Source organism: Boleophthalmus pectinirostris, unplaced genomic scaffold (assembly GCF_026225935.1).
Source record: "Boleophthalmus pectinirostris isolate CB_2022bp ecotype Guang Dong unplaced genomic scaffold, ASM2622593v1 HiC_scaffold_16, whole genome shotgun sequence".
Taxonomy (NCBI): domain Eukaryota; kingdom Metazoa; phylum Chordata; class Actinopteri; order Gobiiformes; family Gobiidae; genus Boleophthalmus; species Boleophthalmus pectinirostris.
This window is the reverse complement of record NW_026571095.1, coordinates 4589216-4611389: the sequence shown is the minus strand read 5'-3', so window position 1 is coordinate 4611389 and position 22174 is coordinate 4589216. Positions and strand designations below refer to the sequence as shown.

Below are 22174 nucleotides of genomic sequence, written 5' to 3'. Positions count from 1 at the left end.
TAGAAAAGTGGTGTGAATGGAGCAGAACACAGAGCCGGCACAGGTCTTGGGTGCTACCGGGTGTCACATTTCAGCGGAGGACATCGGGGCTGACGTCAGAGCGGCTTTCCCTTCGCGTTGTGCAGAGTCATCGTCACGAGCGGCGATCCAGGGGAGAGTCAGACTGCGTAATGTGGAAGGAATACTCGTAGTCATTAAAAGGATTTCTTAACGTGATGTACTTTTGTAAATGCTTCAAGGTTTGTTTACGACTTCAAAGCGCGTACAGGCGGAGTTTTATTTTTATTTTTTTCTCTAATTGTGACTTCATGTGATGGCGTAACAGCATGGCAAACGTAAATCAGAGTTTCACACAAGTCAAGAAGCAATTTGAAAAGAAAAATTGAGAGAAAATTACAGAAAGTTGAGAGTTTTCAAACATAGTGATGACATATTCTACAAAAGTTTTTACACACAATTTACACACAAAAAAACAATTTCTTTCAACAAAATAAAGGTGCTTTCTTACATTTTTATTCATCAGACAATCACTTCTGTGTACAATATGGTTGCTAGGTAACACGTAACAGTTTACAGTGAAATTTTAAATGCAAAAACTGTGGAAAAGTTGAAATTTTTTTGCAAAATCTTAAAGGTGCACTATGTAACTTTTTGGTTGGATGTCCGTCACCTGCTTGTTTCTACGGATACGTCATTGCTCTGCTTAAAATGTTCCACAGTGTGACATTAAACAGCTCTACTTTACATTTATTGAATTACAGATGGTTTTAGAGCTCAAAAATACCTAGAAAAACAGACATTCTCCACAGATCTGACCTGTAACTTGGTCTGGTTTGGTCTCCATGAAGATAGAAACTTTTAATTTCAGACAATTCCATGGAGAAAAGTGTTTGACGGACACTCCACCAGAAAAGTTACACAACACATCTTTAAATTTGTGTTGTTTTGTTTGTTTTATATTTAAAGTTTTAAGTTGGCATGAACTTTGAGATACATTGAGTTGCCCAGTGTCCTCTTCCACACAGATATGAATCATTATACTAATAACAGTTGTGTGTCATGGTGCAAATAGTGAGAGAGAGAGAGTGTGTGTGTGTGTGTGTGTGTGTGTGTGTGTGTGTGTGTGTGTGTGTGTGTGTGTGTGTGTGTGTGTGCAGGGGTCGGGAATATCAGCCATATACAGGAATAGGTCCATATCTGATAGAAATGATGTCACCACCAACAATAATCACAGCGACTCAAATGAAATATTGCATGTGTTGGGAGTGAATGGATAAGACATTAACAGCAGCATAAAAAATCACTTTATAAACTCAAATAATGTTCCACAGACAGATAAACTTGGAGAAAGGAAAGTGGCAGGTCAGGTTTCAAGCCAGATCTGCGGAGAGTCGACTTCTTCACTTGTAAGAATGCAAACACTGAAAGATGTCGTGTAGATATTGTCAGGTTTCACATGACATCACAGTATTCTACAGGACAGATTTACTGAATACAGATGAATGTCCATGAAATCCAGAGATTTTTTTTTGTACGGCGAGTTATGGGGTTTAGGCACTAAAACACATCATCATGTTAAACGTTTGTAGATTGACTTTTTGTATATTTCATGACAAAGTACAAAGTGATCAACAGGGAAATGTGGCTCTTGCCTCCAACTGAGAGTATGACATCATCACACTCTAAATCTGAAAACAACCCGCAGAATAAACCTTTTAAATGAGTATTTCAGACAAAGCGAAGACATCTCCAAGGAGACAAAGTCACACAGTGCATCTTTAAATAAATGAACCATCTATAAACAGAAATCACCAATCAGAAAAAAAAGAAAAAAGGATTCTGAATGTAACAGTTCCAAAGTGTGGGTAAGACCAGGACCTGGCACAATCCAATGTCACAGGTCTGGTGGCACAGGTACAATGGCACAGGTCTGGGGGCACAGGTCTGGTGGCACAGGTACAATGGCACACTTCCGGTGTCACAGTTGTTGAATAACCTGTAAGTGTAAGTGTGTCAAAGCAGAGCTGCTGCACTGGAGCCAAAAGGTGATTTAAGGTCATAGGACTCGTGAGTCACAAGGGAGACATGCAGGAGCACACCCTTCAACAGAAACTTACACAGTGTACCTTTAATAATAGTTATAATAACAATAATAATAAATCTTTATTTATAAAACACTTTTAAGAGGTTTACAAAGTGCTGTACAAGCCACAATAGAAAAAGCATAAAAATAGCACACAGAAAACACAGAAACACAATGATGTAAACAACCCAATTAACTATAATGAATAAAGAAATAAAATCAAATAAAAGCCAGTTGAAGAAAGGCCAACCTATAAAAATTTGTTTTAAGAAGGAATTTAAAAGATGATAGTGATGGTGTGATCCCTGAGCTCCTCAGGCAGGTCGCTCCAAAGCCGAGACGCCTGGACTGAAAAGACTCCATCACCTTTGTCTGGAGTCTGGAGTTTGACACAGTCACAAGGACCTGCCTGAGGATCTAAGGCTCCGTTCAGACTGCAGGGCTTAACGCTCAATTCTGATTTTTTTGTGAAATCCGATGTTTTTGCGAGGTCATTCACATTTCCAATTAAATGTGACTTGTATGTGACTCCAGTGTGAACATTAAACGGCCCGATAGTATCCCTAATGTGCACTGGAGACACGACGACGTCAACCTCAGTGAGCGTCTCTGTGTTTACAGAAGTTGTCCAAACATGGACGCAGCATCGAGCACCTGGAGATTTTAAAGTTCCTCTCGTACCGGAGCCACAACATGAACAACTTACTTGTTTTAAGGAGGAGATTGAGAAGGAGAAGGACGAGGTTTTTAGTTGTGGTGTTTTGTGGGACAGCGGCAGTGACGTCCGTTGAAAGGAACGTGTGGATGTGGAGACGGAGCCAAGAGTGGTGAGTGGTGATGTGCTTCACTTCAGTCACATGGAGTTCATTAACAATTTTCACCTACTTCAGCGCAGAATAGTGACGTTTGTGTCTTGTTGATAACGTGTAGGTGGATGAATGCACTTTGGCCGTTCAGACTGAAGTCACATGTCAAAAGATCAGATATGTATCAGTTTCAGGAGCACATATCCAAGTGTCCTGGGTCACATTTGAAAAAATCGGATCTGTGTGGTTCAGACTGTCATTAAAAGATCAGATACAGGAACATAGAAGCCAAAAAATCTGATTTGGGTCACTTCAGGCTGCAGTCTGAACGCAGCCTAAGACTGAAGAGGAACAGCCACAGGGACCTGCCTGAGGATCTGTGGCTGCGAGAGGCTCGTTCAGGGTTAAAAGTTCTGAAATGTAACTTGGTGTAAGACCTAAACGAGCTTTAAAAGTGATGAGTAAAATCTTCAAATCGATTCTAAAACAAACAGGAGCCAGTGAAGGGAAATAAAACGGGATCATGTGTTGATGTTAAACCAGTGAGGAGCCGAGCTGCTGCTTCTGAACCAGTTGGAGGCGGGGGGGTGGATTTGGAGTCGAGGCCAAAGTAGGAGAGAGCTGCAGTCATCTAGACGGGAGAAGATGATTGCGTGGATGACTTTTTCAAGATCAAGGCAGGAGATGATAGTTTTGATTTAGCTGATTGTGTGAAGGTGGAGAAAACAGGACTGGGAGACTTTTTTGATGTGAAGGTGGAAGTTGAGGTTTGTGGTGATGTTGGGAGGGAGAGGTTGAGACTGCTGCTGATATGGGAGGTGGACTCGAGGGATTGATTAAAATGATTTCAGATTTGGAGCTGTTGAGTTGTAGGAAGTTCTGTTCCATCCAACTTCAATCATATAACAGAATGGTGCATATTTATACCTCTCAAATACTGTGCAATAGTTTAATATTTTCTGTCTCTTATTTCAGAAAGTCAAACCCATTTATGATTTAGACTCCTGGCACATACAGTAGAGTGAAACATGAAACGCTTAAACCTTTTCACGATATGTTCATGTTTTGAGATGGTTTGTTTTTGCACCATTCAGTAATATGATTAAAGACACACTACGTCACTTTTGATAGTCTGTAGTTTCATCTATACTCTGACAATTAACAGATAACATAAGAAACAGATCTGACTTTTATCCTGTCCAATAAATTTGATTTCTATAGCACATTTTATAAACAAAATCTGTTTCCAAAATGCTGCGCATAAAATAAAGAAAAATCTAGAATTTCATGCAATGAAAACATAATAAAAACAACAGAAACAAATAAAAGAGTGAAATAGACCTATAAGAATAAATAAATCAAATCAATAAAACAAAACAAAATATTAAAAGACAGCAGAGGACCACACAACTCACAACTCTCACAGTGTTAAAGATACACGATACATACCTCGATACACAGGCCACGATACGATACATACCTCGATACAGGGGCCACGATATGATACATACCTCGATACACAGGCCACGATACGATACATACCTCGATACACATACACACAGTACGATACATACCTCGATACACAGGCCACGATACGATACATACCTCGATACACGAGCCACGATATGATACATACCTCGATACACAGGCCACGATACGATACATACCTCGATACACAGGCCACGATACGATACATACCTCGATACACAGGCCACGATACGATACATACCTCGATACAGGGGCCACGATACGATACATACTCGATACATACACCACAGTACGATACATACCTCGATACACGAGCCACGATATGATACATACCTCGATACACAGGCCACGATACGATACATACCTCGATACACAGGCCACGATACGATACATACCTCGATACACAGGCCACGATACGATACATACCTCGATACACAGGCCACGATACGATATACATACATACATCGATACACAGGCCACGATACGATACATACCTCGATACATAGGCCACGATACGATACATACCTCGATACATAGGCCACGATACGATACATACCTCGATACAGGGGCCACGATACGATACATACATACGATACAGGGCACGATACGATACATACCTCGATACACATACATACCTCGATACATAGACCACGATACGATACATACCTCGATACACAGGCCACGATACGATACATACCTCGATACACAGGCCACGATACGATACATACCTCGATACACAGGCCACGATACGATACATACCTCGATACACAGGCCACGATACGATACATACCTCGATACACAGGCCACGTATACGATACACAGGCCACGATACGATACATACCTCAATACACAGGCCACGATACGATACATACCTCGATACATAGGCCACGATACGATACATACCTCGATACACGAGCCACGATACGATACATACCTCGATACACAGGCCACGATACGATACATACCTCGATACATACACCACAGTACGATACATACCTCGATACATAGGCCACGGTACGATACATATTTTGATACAGTGTGATTTTCCTTCGATACAATATATTTCAAATGGATTCAATACGGTTCAATAAAAAATGTGATGCTAGAAGTCTTTGTTCTTGTGCAAAGTTCATATGAAACACACACATTTTAATCCTCAAAACAGTGAAAATGTCAAATGTGTCGCATAAAAAAGTTTTCTTCCACTAAACAGTTCTGTTGTAACAAAATAATTTAGTAAAATATACCAAAAAATACTCTTGGCGATGTATTAATACAGCAGCCCACAATATCGATACTGTATCATCACATTAAATTACACGAGATATCGATATTTCAATATTTTTGCACACCTTTCCTGATCATTATCTGATTTCTGTTTTTATCAAACTATTGTAAGTGTGAGTACAAAAGTGTCTGCAGTTACAATCAGAACCTTAAGAACCTAGAATGTGTTATTTTTAGACCTTTAAATGACTTTTAGGACACACAAACTGCACAATTTAAAGGTGCACTGTGTCACTTTTCAGGTCAGGGACACACCACCATGGAGACGTCACTGTTTTACCTGTAATGTTCCGCAATATGACATTATTAAACTTTTAGAAGATGCATTTATTCAATTACTGTATGTGTGTTTTTATTTTGCCTTAAAAGAAAAATGCCTTAAACATGTATTCTTACTGTGAACGGGGTCGCCTTTTCACAGATCTGACCTGTAAATTGACCTAGTTGTGTCTCCTGCGTGTCTTTTTCAATTGGTAAGTTTAATGCCACACTTTGGAACATTGCAGGTAAAGCAATAACATCCTCATGGAGATAAGCAAATGGTTTTAATGGTTTTATAACTCCATAAATCTGATCATAGGATTTGGTTTTGATTAAAATAAAAGAGAAACTAGACAAAATCAAAGAGAAAATGTAAGATTGACAGAGTTAAGTTCAAATTCTCCATACTTTGTTTCTAAATACACAACAGTTTCTCTAAAATTCTGAAGTGACATGTGGTGTTTTTGATGATCCGATTTCTTTTGTGCTTCAACACACAGGCCAACAATCAGATCTAATTCTTCTGAAGTCATCTGATCATTCTCGTGATCTGGTGATTTTTCCATCTGTGTAACTGTAGCTGTGTGTGTGTGTGTGTGTGAGTGTGTGTGTGGTGTGTGATGTAAGCTCACAGAAAGCCTCTTCTCTGTGTGAGAGGTCAGGTCATGTGACGGGGCGTGACTGCGCAGACTCGTGCTTCTGTTTTCCTCTAAAACACAAGAGATCACACTGAAGGAGGCACATGAACTTCACACTTAACGCACATTTAAAAGTCCTAGATTACATAAAATGGACTCTTGTGAGATTATGTCATGTTAGAATGTTGTTGCCTCCTCAAAAACAAACTTGGAGTTGTGTTTTGTTTCATCCACACATGTTTGAGTAATCCTGTTTACATCTCCAAACATCAAAATGCCCTATTCCACTTTGTGATGTCATGAAGAAGTAGTTTTTAAGTGAACAGCTCCTTTTACCTTTTGTTCAGTAGAGATTGGACGCACATGATCTTCAGACTTACTGCAGATTTAAAGTGAATCTAAATAGATACTGATCAATTTAATAATAATAATTTTTAAAAATGTATATAGTGCTTTTCTAATCACTCAAAGATGCTGTACAAAGAATACAATTTTAAAAAGTACATATTTCAAAACAAGGTAATAGGAGAAAATAAAGGCATGATTTAAACCAGGTTAAACATTAAAGGTGATTCTAAATAAACCGATGTGTTCTGAGCAAATTTCTGATCCAAAACATCAAGTCATTTTAAAACAACTGTGACAAGTTTCACCAAAGTGCTTTACAACAACAAAACACCACAAAGTCAAACAATAAAACAAATATATATAACGCCGTCTCTGGAAAAATAAAAGAAGTGTTTTTAGCAGGTTTTTAGAATGATGTAAGGAGGAGCGTGTTGAATGATGTCCGAGTCTGTGCTGCCTCCAGTTCCTGCCGCAATTTCAAGTACTACGTGACATCACACAAGACTGGGGGGTTTCTGATTCAAACACCCAGCTGCAGAAGAGTGGATACCTGTTAGACCAATCACACTGTTCCGTCTGCCTCTTCATGCACAGATATTTCTTTAAGAGTATTTATCGAGTATATAGAGGTGGTTTTCTAGAATGTTGTCATATTTTTCCGTTTGATAACTGTGTGCTTTGCCACCAAATGTCTAAATGTAACACTTGATGGTTTCTGTTAGTGACTGGACCTTCACTGTATTACAACAAGAATGTGCATTGTAACGTTGTTCCCTTTAGCTCCATGTGTATCAACTCTCACTGGCCTATAGAACGTTGTCATTTAAACCCAGTGATTGTCCAAGATTCAAACCAGATCATTCAAGACCTCACATGACCCAACTGTCTCTCATGTAGACTCCTGACAGAGTTCACGTGGTGTGTGCACCTCCTCTTGAGAAGCGCGAGTGTGGGTGAGAGGTCAGGAGCTGTCGTATCTGCAGCTGTTCAATCCCAGATAACAGACTCTGGGATGGTGTCACACAAAGGGCCATGGTGAAAGCATTACATAAGACCTATACTGTAGCTCTGTACATGTGGAGTATTATGGGCTGCTGTGTGCTTTAGATTATCAGTGTTCAGGAGTCAATGCAGCGTCTGTACGGTAAATATCAGCTTAAGATAGAGAGAAGAGGAAACCTGCAATACAGAGAATGCTATAGAAAGAGTGTGAAAGGTCACTGTTGGCTCAGGGGCTCACAGGAGCTCACAGGAGCTCACTTTGTGTTTTTGTTCTCCTTTAGGTTCAGGAGGTCTATTTATAAAGCTTCAGTGGAAAAATACATTCTTTACAGTCTTTTTTCTGCAGTGCTTTGCAAAAAGCTCGCCTCAGGGTAACTGTGCACAACAAGATGGATTTTCGAGATATTTATGAGTCACAAATTCACAAGAATTCATTTTGAATCGCAAGGGGTTGTCTAAGGTTTGTGCAGAAGCCAAAGGCGAAGCGCCCAAACAAACCAAAACAAAACATGGTGATGCTGACAGATGTACTTCAGTCTGTTTTAGTGAAAACAGAACAGAATATATATTTGCCCAGTAGATCTAACATGAGATACCAGTGTGCTGCTGTCTGCATCTAATTATGAAGCATTTATAACATCCAAGAATCAGGAAGACTGCTCTTAGCATGCTAGTTTGTTTGCTTTACTGTAGTGGCAGCACAAAGCTCTGGCCTCTGTTGTTGTGAAAATCTCTTATAAACTCATCATGGTGAATAATTCTGATGTTCTGAATGCAGAAGATAAGTGCAGACTGTAGGACACTGCAGACTGTTTCAAATGCACTAGTTCTGTTTTTCACGTTTTGAAGAAAGTACAAATCAGATTCAGCTCCTTGAAAGCATCAGTGTGAAAGAGCTCCAGTCTGTGTGCAGGGCTCTGGCTGCTTGTGTCCCTGACTGTAGCTGTGTTTTGGGGCAGGAATGTGCTGATGTGAGGGGAGGAAGGGTGGAGCTGCTCAGGCCTCTGCAGCGTCTGGTTTAAGAGCATTAGCCCGAGCAAGAACGAAGCTCACTTTGTGTTTTATATGAAGAAACTTAGTGGAGCTGGAATGTCACCTGCATGCTTAATAATACCCAGTACCTTTTGGGTTTATGAGTGTTTTGTTCATGATCATTGTTGAAAATCTTGACTCTTGATACTTCATTGTAAGTGTTGAAGCCTCTGGACATGCATTAACACATCGAACAAATCTCATAGGATCGAAACATTCAAGACACAACATCTCTCCTTTGTCTCCAGTTCTTCTTCATTTCCGCGAAAGTGTGAGAACGCCGCCGAGAGCTCACTCCAACCACTTTTGTTTTGACCCAAACAATAGATAATAACAGCGTGCCGTCTGTATGTGGGAAACTTCAACTCCCATCATGCACACTTAAAAACACACAATACCTTTTCTGTCCCAAAGCTTCTTCTCATTGTCAACCCCTGGCTTTCTCACAGAACAGCTGGTCCCAACAAGGTCACTGGGTCCCCTCGCCGAGCTCTGTCCTGCGCCCTGTGGGACAGAAATAGCCCCCGGAACTGCTCACTCCACAGCAGAAGACAGGAGTGTATTTTTAGAACAGTGGACGCAGACAGTTGTGGTGAGACAGAGGGAAAACTCGTGGTATAAATAAATGAGTGCATATATAGACATTATTGGGAAGTAACCAGTGTTGGGGAGTAACAGATTACATGTACCAGAGTTACGTAATCAGAGTACAAATTATGAGTAACTGTATTTGGTTACAGTTACTGTTTCAATGAGTGGTAATTTGATTACAGTTACTTTGTTGAAAGAAAAGGATTACATGGAGGTACTTTCCTGTTTTCACATTTTGGGCTATTCCGGGTTTTTTGTTTTGTTTTGTTTGGTAATTCCACTCATTGCCGGACACTAAACCAGGACTAAAACCAGGTCTAAACCAGGATTTAACAGGACTAAATCATGCAGCGTGGACCGTGTCTCCTCGTCTTCTATCAATAATATTTTTAATACCGTTAAGTAAAGTCTGGGCTTTTCATTTTCTTTTAGCAGATAAAACATCTTATGTGAAGATATCCGAGTCTTTGCTTCTCTACAGCAAATCAAGTAATCCAAAGTATTCAGATTACGTTACTCACTTTAAGTAATTTAATGGATTACGTTACAAACTACATTTTGGGGTATGTAATCTGTAATTTGTAAACAGACGCGTAGCATTCAGCGGTGCAGGCGGTGTGATGCACCGGGGCCCACGGAACTTTGAGGGTCCATCACGATCTAGGACTGGCCCGTGTCCCTAAACTCCGTACAGACGGTGTCAGCGGCCCCGATTTGCGCATTTTACTTCGGGTTGAAGGCACAAACTTAAGCGCCCAGACCAATGACATCACAGTCTCTGTGTATTTAGTATCGTCTGATTGGACAGCTGTTCTGTCACTCACGTCACGTCACGTCAACCTGCTGCGTCAACTCGTAGCAGTTTCACGATTAGCGGCAGCTGCTACTTTAGCTTAAAGCTCCACACAGGAAATGATGAGAACAGAACCAAAGACCCGACCTGACAGACCCGCCGCCGGGACCCGGGACTGTCGCTGCCGGGACTGGGGCAGTCGCCACCGGGCCGGAGCTCTCGCTGCCGCCGCCGGGGTCAGGCAGAGGTTAAAGTCTATCCGCCTTTGCCCGCTCGTTTCTGGGTGTAAAAGTTTGTCCTGGGCGTAGCGCAGAGGCAGAAGTCCACCTGGTGTCCTGGTGCTGATATGGACTGGTGGAACTTTCACATTTAAGTGGGAAGTGGGATTAAGACTAATTTTACAATCAGCTCGTGCACTCGACTCCCGGACCTCGCGTCAGGGACCTGACTGGACCAGGATTTGGACCAATTTGATTTCTTCATATTGGACAATAGACTTTTGGAGACAGAACCAGTGGGACAGTGGACAGAGGAAACACTCTGCTTCAGTCTCTGGAGAAGGTAAGAGGCTGGTTTTCTTTAGTTTGCGGCAAATCTGAACATGGAGCGTCACAGGTAAATAGTGTCATAGTTAAATAGTGTTCTAGTTAAATAGTGTCATAGTTAAATAGTGTCATAGTTAAATAGTGTTCTAGTTAAATAGTGGGTAAATGAGCTGGTGGGTGTGATGGAGCTGCTCTGGTTGTTCTGTCGTGTGCTGTAGGAGCGACATCTGTGTTCATGTTGTGATCGTAGCCTCTTATTGTAGTTTTGCTGACGTTGTTGGTCTGGGTGTGAGCGGCGTGTTACGTTGTGTTGTTGCGTAAAGTTTGCGCTTGGCTGTTCATTGTGCTCTCATATAGTTCAGCCACTAGTAACCAAAATGTTTCTGGTATTTGTTATAATACTATAGCCTATATGTAATACATATATTATTCATAATATATATTTATAATTTTGCCCTTGGTGCCACTCCCATAAAATTATACCACCACCCTCCACTGGTCCTGTTTTAGTCCTGGTTTAGTCCCGGTCCCTCAAGTCTCAGGTCTCTATAGGACAGGACTGGACGGTGTACCCTCGCGTACCACGCCCCCTACAGCCCTGGTGCTGCACGATGCGTGGCTGTTTCTTGCCCGGTTGCTTCTTTCAGTGATGTTGTTCAGGGGTGTTTTTGACGAGAGGCTGTTTAATGTTTACAACCAATGGCCTTATTGTTTTTTAATAAACCTCAACCTGTATAGAGAAACTAACTCTACATTAAGGCTTAAGCTGTAGAGTTAGATCCTATGGAAAGTGAATATATATGTGTCGCACAGGGATGGGTCGAGATGGCGTAAGCTGGAGGGAGGGACCCAGCGCCAGACTTGCACCGGGGCCTTGCGCAACTACGCTACGCTACTGTTTGTAAGGGAATACATTTTAAAAGTAACCTTCCCAACACTGGAAGTAACTGACTACACGTACCATACTTTCAAAAATGATGGTATTTGATTGTGTAATTTAGGCTTCAAACTGCACAGAATCAATGAGAAAAACAGAAAACACAGCTCTTTTAGTGACGCATGTGTGATTTTTTTCTTCTTCTCTGATCAGTGGGAGGAAATACTTAACAAAAAGTGAAACAAACATAAAGCTGTTTTTAATCCCATTTATGCTGTAATTTAAATGCGACTCGGTGTAAAAGGTTACTGATTGTACTATAAAAATATTCTGAATTGCAACAAATTGTGAATAATTGGGATGTATACACTGTAATGTTTTTGTAAATTCACGGCAAAAAAATTCTGAAGGTGGCGCGTCACTTGCATGACTGTATTCTTACTTTGGAATATAATGTGGAAAATGATGACTAAAGGAACAGTATTTCCACAGAAACAACCAGGAAGAGGCTCTCCTCCAGGTCAAATAAGAATCAGGTTTGTGGAGATGCAAGCCTGCTCTACAGAGTAAAGACGCATGTTTTTCAATGTTAAGTGTTCAGAATTGTCTGCTCTGACTGGCCTATGTAAATGTTGTAGTGTTCTAACTCTGTATAGGACAGGAGTGGAAATATAGTCTTGATAGTGTTGGTTTGACATTTATTCATCTCTCTCAGGCCAAGTTGTAAGTCAGATCTGCGGAGAGGCAAGTTCACCTACAGTAAGAATGCATGTTTCAATGTATTTTTCTAGCCAATAAAGCACAGGCATGATACATAGATTTACTGTAATATTGTGAAACATTAGTCTCATTTTTATGTCTGTCCTTTGAAAACAGCTGATTTTGTGCATTATTTAGCTTTTTGCCCTTCAAATTTTCACTATCATCAAATTACTGTATTTTCCAGACTATAAGTCACTCCGGAGTATAAGTCACACCAGCCAAAAAATGTATAATGAAGAAAAAAAAAAAACTATAAGTTGCACTTTTTGGGGGAAATTTATTTTGTAAAATCAGAGACCAGGAACTGACATTTCCTGTGTAAAGTCAAGTTCTAGTAATAATAATAGAAGAGAACGTCACATATGAACAGTTCTTCAGATAAACTATAACATAAAAAACAGAACAGAACAAGTTTAACCAAACTCTCCATCTCACTCCAAATCACTAAATCCATTCAATTCTTCATCCTCGGTTTCACTTCTGAACAACTCGGCCTCGACCTCCGGAGGTAAACAGAGCGCCGCTTCCTCTTCTGTGTTGCTGTCGTCAGACTCAGCATCAGTTCCAGTTAGAATTATTCAGGTCTTTCTAAATCCCAACAGGATGGTTTCGGTGTCACTGAAGTCCAGACTTTGTCCATCCATCCAGTGACTTCAGGAAAGTTTCATGGTGCATCCTGCTGGTTTCCGTGAAGCTGTGTTCTCCTTTCACGCTTTCCACCAGTCCCTCACAAGTTTCTCTATCACTCTAAACTCTCTTACTGCTGCTCGATTACTGTTTTCAGCTGAATATTTCACGACTTGCAGCAGGACAGAGGCTCTTTCTGCAGGAGACATGTGCAGTAGAGTGAAGTGACAGTGGTACAGGAGGAACAGGAGCAGCAGATACTCACACACAAGACTAGAACCTCTCTCCACTTCAGTGTGAGCATTTATATATAAGCTGCAGGAAACACCCAAACCATGAAAAAAAGTGTGACTTATAGTCCAAAAAATACAGTACAAATCAGATGTTATTCCTGACAGTTGCTCCTTAAGTTACTCTTACTTGATTAACAATTTTCTTTATACTTCTTATTCTGACTTGCATACTTTCTTGGACCACTACTTTGCACTTCTACTTGAGTAATATTATTTTGAAGTAACATTAATCTTACTTGAGAACAATTCTTGGCTACTCTTATTATGAAATACCCAAACCTCCCATTAAATAAAAACACACACAAATCCTGACTTATATTTAGGCATATTCTGATTTATTGCAATTAAAAACATGAAACTGTCAGTGATCCTATAATATAAACATCTGCAGGACTATAGTGTACCAGAAGAGTCAAGTACCATCAACATAGGGCTAAACATGGCATCGTGCTATTGTTACAAATCACATCCCATGATACAAAAAAAAACTGAGGAAATAGAACACATCAGAAAGACTCTCCCGTAGTTAAGACCAATACTTCATAGTACGTACAAGAAGGTAGTCAAGTAAGGCTTTCGAGCGGGAGTCTCCAACCTGTAGCTCGGGATCTACCAGGAGCTCTCCACCTCCTTCCAAATAGCTTGTCAGGGATTTCTGAATTACACGTATTGTCCTGAATAACTCAAATTTGATGGATTAAATGCCTATTATTATTGTAACTCTATCATTCGTAAATAAACAATGGTTTATGTTTTATGTTTTATCTAAAAGTCTCGCCATGGACCTGTAAAATGAGTAGCTCTCTGGAATTTTCATTTTGTAAAGGTAGCTCAACCGAGGAAAAAGTTTGGAGACCCCTGCTTTAGAGTGCACTCGTAAGCACTGAAGACCCCAAGAAATTAAGACAGTAAATAAAAGTGGGAAATTTAAGTAGTTTTGATCCATTTTGGTACTTTAATACAAATTTCATACTCGATTTTGATACTAAAGAGTAGACTCGATACTCAATACTGTTTCCAATACTACAATGATAATAAAAAATACTCTTTCTTTAGACAATCGTAAGTGATTTTCAACATTAAAAGGTGCAATGTGTAACTTTTTGGGTCGGTCACCTGCTTGTTTCTATGGAGATGTCATTGCTCTGCTGTTCTACTGTGAAACATTCCAGACAGAATAATAACATCTCGATGAAGAAAAGCATTTGATGGACCCACGTGAAAAGTTACACAATACATTTTTCAATCATAGTATTTTCTTTTCTATTCCCTTGTGGTCTTGTATGTGGTTCATTTTTGTCCTGTGAATGTGACTTTTTTAGTACTGACACCTGCTCAAATGAGTACCTAGTTTCAAGACTAGTTTTAGGATTGATTAGTATCTGATTTTCAATATGTTTGACATGGTTTGATAGTAATGGAAATACATACAAACACCCAGTTCCACATAAGCCTGCTATCTGAGTCTAGCCCTCGTTACTGTCAATGGTAGACCCCACCCACCATAACACGCAGATGACTATTCACAAGAAACAGAAACAACACTAGCATAGTTTTATCATAGCAGGCGTTTGAACCAGCACTGACCAAACTTGAAGGCCTATATTACACAAAACTGACTCTCATGAGATTTAAGTCATGTTATAATGCTGTTACGTCCTCAAAAAACAGACCTGGAGTTGTGTTTTGAGTTTTGTTGTGTTTTGAGTAACTCTTTATTATTAGTCTGTCTACATCTCCATCCATCCATTTTCTTCCACTTGTCCGGGGTCGGGTCAGCAGTCTAAGCAGGGACTCCCAGACTTTCTTCCCCCCAGACATGTCCTCCAGCTCCACCAGGGGATCCTGAGGTGTTCCCAGGCCAGCCCAGAGACATAGTCCCTCCAGTGTGTCCGGGTCTTCCCCAAGGCCTCCTCCCTGTGGGACATGCCTGGAATACCTCTCGAGGGAGACGCCCAGGAGGCATCCGGAACAGATGCCCGAGCCACCTCAGCTGCTCCTCTCGACGTGGAGGAGCAGCGGCTCTACTCCGAGCTCCTCCCGTGTAACAGAGCTCCTCACCCTATCTCTAAGGGAGCGCCCAGCCACCCTGCGGAGGAAACTCATTTTGGCCGCTTGTATCCACAATCTCGCCCTTTCAGTCATTACCCAAAACTCATGACCAGAAGTGAGGGGAGGAACGAAGACTGACCAGTAAATCAAGAGCCTTCTACATCTCCAAAGCTCAAAATGCTCTGTTCCACCTTGTGTGGTCAACTACCTTTAGTTCAGAGAGACTGTCAATTCCACAGTTGAAATAATCCAAATGATTCCAGTGAAGGTGTGTGGAGTTTAAAAACACAGTGGAGCACTTCCTGTATTACCACATGACATCACAAGGTGGAACAGAGTGTTTTCAGTTTGAGAGATGAACTCAGAATTGAAATTGTGTGTTAAACATGTGTGAATGCAACAAAACACAACTCCAGGTCTATTTGTGACGAGGAAACTCCATTATAACACAGATCAGAAAAAAGAGTTAGACGGACCCTTTGAAGACCAGGGGAAAGTGCACGTTTGTTTAAGACACTCCAGTTTGTACCATAGAAAGATGGAGGAAAGAGCTGAGATGATTTAAAGGCAGTTCGTTGGTCGGTTTGGTCCCATTTGTCACAGTGTTTTCATAAAAAGAAACACGTGATTGTAGTATTGGCTGTGGATAATACTCAATAATCAATATAAAGGTTACTGATTGTACTGTAAAAATGTGAGATTCAGAATTGCAACACTGAATCTGTGAATAATGAAGTTATATTCTGTATACTGCAACATTTAAAGAAAAGTAAATACAAATCAAATGGTGGTTAAAAATACAGTATGCAACTTTCTGGAAGTGGTGCATCATCTAAACGATTCCATGGAAAGAGAAAGTCAAGCCAAAGTCCTTGAACATTCTTCATAGAGATTCATAGACAGTTAAAGGAATTCCACTAAACTTAATTCCTCAGAACTGTTCCAGCGTACCAGTGGCCTCATGATAAACTTTTAAACACAACAGAATTCATTCCAATTTCATATTCCAATGAAAAAAATCAACTAAAGTGTCGTACTTGCTGCTCATGTTTTGGGGTATTTTGTTTTTAATAACACTACACTAGTATTTCTCAAATTGTGTCCAAAGAAATTAGAAAAAAATTCACAAATGAAACCATGAATTCTGTTTTCCCTAGTACCATGAGTTTAAAATGACATGTTATTTTTAAAAACACTTGTCTTTATCATAAAATAATATAAAAATTATTGGCAAAAAGTTTTAATTCCATTTCCGATTGTGGAGACTAAAAGAGCAAATTTATCAAAAAACAGTTGCAAAAAATGAACTGGTCACGAGACAAAATCTATGCAACCGGATAATTATAATATTTCACCATTAATAGGTCTGTTTTATGTTTAAATAGGCCTACAGCAACAACAAAAAAACTAGTTTGAGGTGATAATTTAACTTGGTTATAAAATTAGCATGGTGCTGAATTGATGTTGCTAATTTCTTGAAGCTAACGTTGACTTAGCTCATTGGTCAATTTGGTTTTTCTGCTACCATAGGACTTTTTGTCTTTATCATAGAAATATAAAACATATTGGCAAAACGATTTAATAAAAATAATTATCTGAAGATTGAGGATAGAGATTGTGTTGAATAAAGGTCAAATTTAGTCAAAAACAGTAGCAAAAATGAACTGGTCAAGAGACAAAAACCTAGCTTCATGTTATAATTTATCATGGATATAAAATTAGCTCAGCTCTATATTGATGTCGCTAATTCTTGAAGCTAACGTTGACTTAGCTCATTGGTCTAGTTGGTTTTCCTACTAGCATGGTTTATCTAAAAACACTTCTGTCTTTAGCATAAAAATATAAAACTTATTGGCAAAATGTTTTAATTAAAAAACTTCTGAAGATTGAGATTGTGTTGAATAAATGGCAAGTTTAGTGAAAAACAGTAGCAAAAAATGAACTTGGTCAAGAGACTAAAACCTAGCTTCATGTTATAATTTAGCATGGTTATAAAATTAACTTTGCTCTAAATTGCCGTCGCTAAGTTCTTGAAGCTGACATTGACTCATTGGTCCATTTATTTGCACTGTATCTATGCGCTAGCTCTGAGCATTAGCAGGAGTCCAACAGTCATCGCTGACAATCGAACTCAGCAATTCCTATTACAGCCCCAAACAATACAAAAAAAAAAATCTTTAGGCCTATTATTAACACACAGTTTAGTGGTCAAAGTTGTAAATATATATGTTTTTTAATTGGCAAAGGGTGGAGCTCATTGGGTGTGTTTATATGATATAAATTCATCAAAAAGTCCATAGCTTAACATAAAAAATGTAATTAAAACTGATCAAATTCATTTTTCAGCATTAAAGGTGCACTATGTAACTTTTTCTTTGGGGTCCATCACCTTCTTGTTTCTATGGAAATGCCATTGCTGTTTACATTTATTAAATTACAGGTGGTATTACAGCTCAAAAATACCTAAAAAAAAAGGCATTTTGACTGTGAGTGTGGTCGCCTCTCCACGTTCTGGAACATTCTAGACAAAGCAATAACGTCTCCATGGAAAAAAGAATTTGACAGACCCTCCACCAGAAAAGTTACACAATGCACCTTTAAAAGTTGTGGTGTTATCCGTTTACGCACACAGAACTTTAAGTCATAGATTAATTTAAGATCATTTATGGACCCAATCACTACAATTTTTTAGCTTTTTTGTTTGGAAGTTTCTTTAAAAATTTCAAGTTTGGTCCATATTTTCTGACATTTTCGCCACATCAAAAAATACATTTAAATGCACCCTATGGCAAACTCCCCTGTACCTGCTTCAGTATTGAACAGCTACACCACTGGAATGCACGGTCAAAATCCAAGCCCACCCCTCACCTTGCCGACGAAAGAAAATGGCAACATCATTAATAAGCAAAAATAAAACTTAAAATGCTAAAGGGGCGTGCGTTACAATATGGTGCATGGCTTTTTGTCCTTGAAGGGGTTGTCTGAGGCGGGGATCCCCATGAGGAGGGGGTCATGCCGGGCGTGTTCATTGCAGTAGTGCATCAGGTCTGCCGATGCTTTGGACACCTACAAAATAAAAATACATTCAAAATATAAAATTTTATAAAAAGACAATGACACTTAGTTCTGGTTGGCCTATTCTGTGCATTTAATTTAATTTGCTTGTTCTCTCAATTTGATGTATCGCCACAACAGACCTTTTCCACAACAGCTGGAAGTGTCCCGCTGCAAGTTGAGGAACTTCCAGTGAATGGTTTCTATGGCAAAATGTCTGTGGAAATTGTCTGGCATATTCTCCACCAGCTTCATAAATCTGCCACATCACCAAATCTTCAACCAACAAGGTCCACAAAGGATAAACATTCTCCCATGAAGAATTTATCCACAACTATCAAGAGAAGAAAGATGAAAACTTAAAGGAGAACAACGACCACACATTAGTGAACTACTGAACAAAACTAACTTTATGATCATGAACAAAACAGAAGGAACTTGTTCACTCAGACTAATTTGAGAATTAAAATAAATGGATTTCATGATGTCTATTAGTATAGATAGATACATTTGTGCAGTTTGAATGTTAGACATGTAATCTGTGAACATCTGTAGTATTCAAACTGCACAAATCTATCTGTCTATGCTGATATCTACATCACGAAACTGATTTTTTATTTTAATTCTAGAATCACTCTGAGTGAACAAGTTACTTATGTTTTATTCATTACCATAACTTTAGTTTTGCTCAACAGTAGTCATTCGCCTGTAAGCTCTCGTCTTTCTTCCCTTGACAGTTGTGGACCTTGTTGGAGTTTGGTGATGCTGGAGGAGAGTAGGTGAGACATTTTCACAGACATTTTGCCACAGAAAACCATTAACCGGCTGTTGTAAAAAAAAAAAAAAAAAAAAGGTCTATATTGTTAAGAAGAATTAGAGATAGACCGATATATGGACGATATTTGGACTTATTAGTGCATCTGCTATTGGCTGATATTTTGTTACGGTCGGTATGGTCACACAAAACTTTATTTGAACACTAATATGAAAATATAACTGCACAAAATGTGACTACATGGCTCTCTTAAGGTAAATGTGTAAATGTATTGGAGTAAAAGTCCATGGTGTTACCTTTATCCTCTCGAGGCTCGCTTCTATCCTCAGCTGGTGCACTATCCTCTTGGTTTGGAGCAGGTTGTTGTGGGCCTTTGAAGACATCCTCCCCTTTGTGATCCTCTGGAAAAGAAACACAACACAACCATTGGTTAAATGTACTGGTACTCACAAAACGGCACGCTATAGATTCATGGTTAATTTACATCTCCTTAAGAGTTAACAGAGGTTCCCAAAGATGATGAGTTAGGACAGCCGCCATAGCAATTAACAATTCAAAACTAAAAGTATATCTTTTGAATTGTTAATGCACAAAATGACACCATATAACAGAAAGAAACCTATGATAACTACTGATAATTCACAGTGACATCGCGCCGGTGGTTTTCTGTAATGCATTTCTATTGGCGGAATGTTCAGCAGTTTCCATGGTGACCCAACAATCAATACACTTGTATGTTTTTTGTTGTTGTTATTGCTTTGTTTGTTTGTTGTTGTTTTTTTCAGAATGAATGCACGTCCACATCAGTATCAAGGTTTGACAATATAGTTTTAGCATTAAGCTGTATTTAATGTTCAGTACTTAAGACCACTGAGCTCATGCATTCTTATAGTGTGTGGGGGGTCGCCTCTTCACAGATCTGACGCCATGGTGATAGACATGTTTGCAATACTGTACAACATCTCCACTGAGGCAAGCAGCCCCCCTACCTGAAAAGTAATGCAAATATACCAATCTGTCAACCATTAATACAATACAGAGAAACTGATGAGCCAAAGGGACACAAGGCAACTGTGTTTACTTCCTGGTATTTCTTTAGACCTGTCACTTCTCATGAACAGAACAAGACTTCCTGTACGTGAACACACACACACACCCACACATGCACACACACACACGTACGCACCCCCCCCCCACCCCCACGCACGCACACACGCATGCACATGCACGCACACACACACACGCGCGCACACGTACACATGCACACACACGCACGGACCCCACCCCCCCCCCCCACCCACACACGCACGCACACATGCACGTGCACACACAAGCACACACATAAACACACACACACGGACCCACACCTATATCAACAATTCTATTAGCAGGAAATAAAGTCAGATTCCCGTAAAGCTCTGGTGAAATTCTCCAGAACTCTGTGTGCTGTAACATCCTTTGCCTGCCTCAGAGCAGAGCAGCTGATCACACGAGTGAGGTCAAATTCCTCAAGTTTAAACAGAATTCCTCCCTGTTTGTAATCGTTTTTGTAGGTCATGTATCATGATGTTTTGATTGGTGATGACATGTTCTGGAGTATCTGATAAAATGTTTCAACACCATTCCTACTGTTAAAGGTGCACTGTGAAACATTTCTAGTGGAGGGTCCACCACCAAACCAGGCTCATGAGCACCTCAAGATGGATACTCATGAGTTTGTGAACTCAAAAATATCACAAGAATCCATCTTTCTGTGCAAGGTTCTCCTCTACCTGCTTGTCTCCAAGGAAAAGATGTTGCTTTGTCTAGAAAGTTCCACAGTATAGATTAAACCTGTCTATCACAAGGGAAACAAGCAGGTTACAGCACTACACTACATTACAAGTCAGATCTGTGGAGAGTCGCTTCTATACACAGAAGGAACTGTTGTATTTTTGAGCAATAGAAACTCCCTCAATGAATAAATGCTAGATAGATATATTTAAAGTCATACCCTGGAATATTCCAGGCAAAGCAATAACATCTCCACAGAGACAAGTAGGTAGTGAACCCTCCACCAGAAAAGCTGCACAGTGCACCTTTAATGGGAGGTTCAATGGTCATGATCATAACTATTCAAAATCAAATTTCTTTTAAACAGTTGCATCTCCTTAAAATGCTGCAGAAACAAATGCATGTGTCTTGCCAAGGAACACAACAACAGCAACAATATATGCCACTTGCAAGATTTGAACTCACAACCTTATGGACAGAAGGCAAAGACACACATTCATCTTATTTTACTGCATTTTTTTTAGTCTACTACTTCATGCACGACTACAGCAAAGACGTGTTGATTTCCACTTGTTTGTGCCGCCCTTATGTTAGCAGGATGTTGTCTTCTTGGATTGATCTCACAACAAAGAGAAACGAGAAGAAGAAAGGAGTGGCAGCGAGCAGGAAAAACTCCATTGACACAGAGAGGAGGGAGGGGCCCATCAGACCCTCTTTAGTCTGGTCTGGAGGAAACAGCATTAGTGTGACTAAGACTGCAGATATGTCTACTGCAACATGAAAGCAATGCTTCAAAGTCCTTACAGTACGAGGCAGGGTCAGCTGGTGAGGTCACAAGTCCATGTGTCACTAATATAAATGATCAGGTTCAACATTTACAGTAACTGTTTATCCCTTGTAAGGTCTTCGTTTTTTTGTTACACAGGGAGTCCTGCTGGGTCTGGTGGACCCATTGCACTTTGGAGCTTTTACATCATCATATTTAAACCTTTTTTTGTAAAAATTCTCAGCAGATGCTGAATTGGAATTGGTAGTATTAACAACTTACTGTTAAATTTCCTCCCTTTACCTTTGTTAAATTACATTT

General features: G+C 39.8%; 1 protein-coding gene across 4 annotated transcripts in view; it reads right to left on the bottom strand.

Moving 5' to 3' along the window:
- Positions 1-13746: 13746 nt before the first annotated feature.
- gng12a (guanine nucleotide binding protein (G protein), gamma 12a) overlaps positions 13747-22174 on the bottom strand; it is an 88151-nt gene continuing 79723 nt past the window's right edge. For 2 of the 4 annotated variants that reach the window (XM_055151443.1, XM_020922184.2), the window contains 2 exons: positions 19611-19715; positions 13747-18551 (listed from right to left, as the gene is read on the bottom strand). In XM_055151443.1, the coding sequence (XP_055007418.1) occupies positions 18426-18551; positions 19611-19697 (213 nt within the window). In that variant the 5' untranslated portion in view covers positions 19698-19715 and the 3' untranslated portion in view covers positions 13747-18425. Of the gene's footprint in view, positions 18552-19610; positions 19716-19798; positions 19824-20303; positions 20328-22174 lie in introns of those variants that run through there. The other 2 variants (XM_020922188.2, XM_020922186.2) reach the window with 2 other exon arrangements.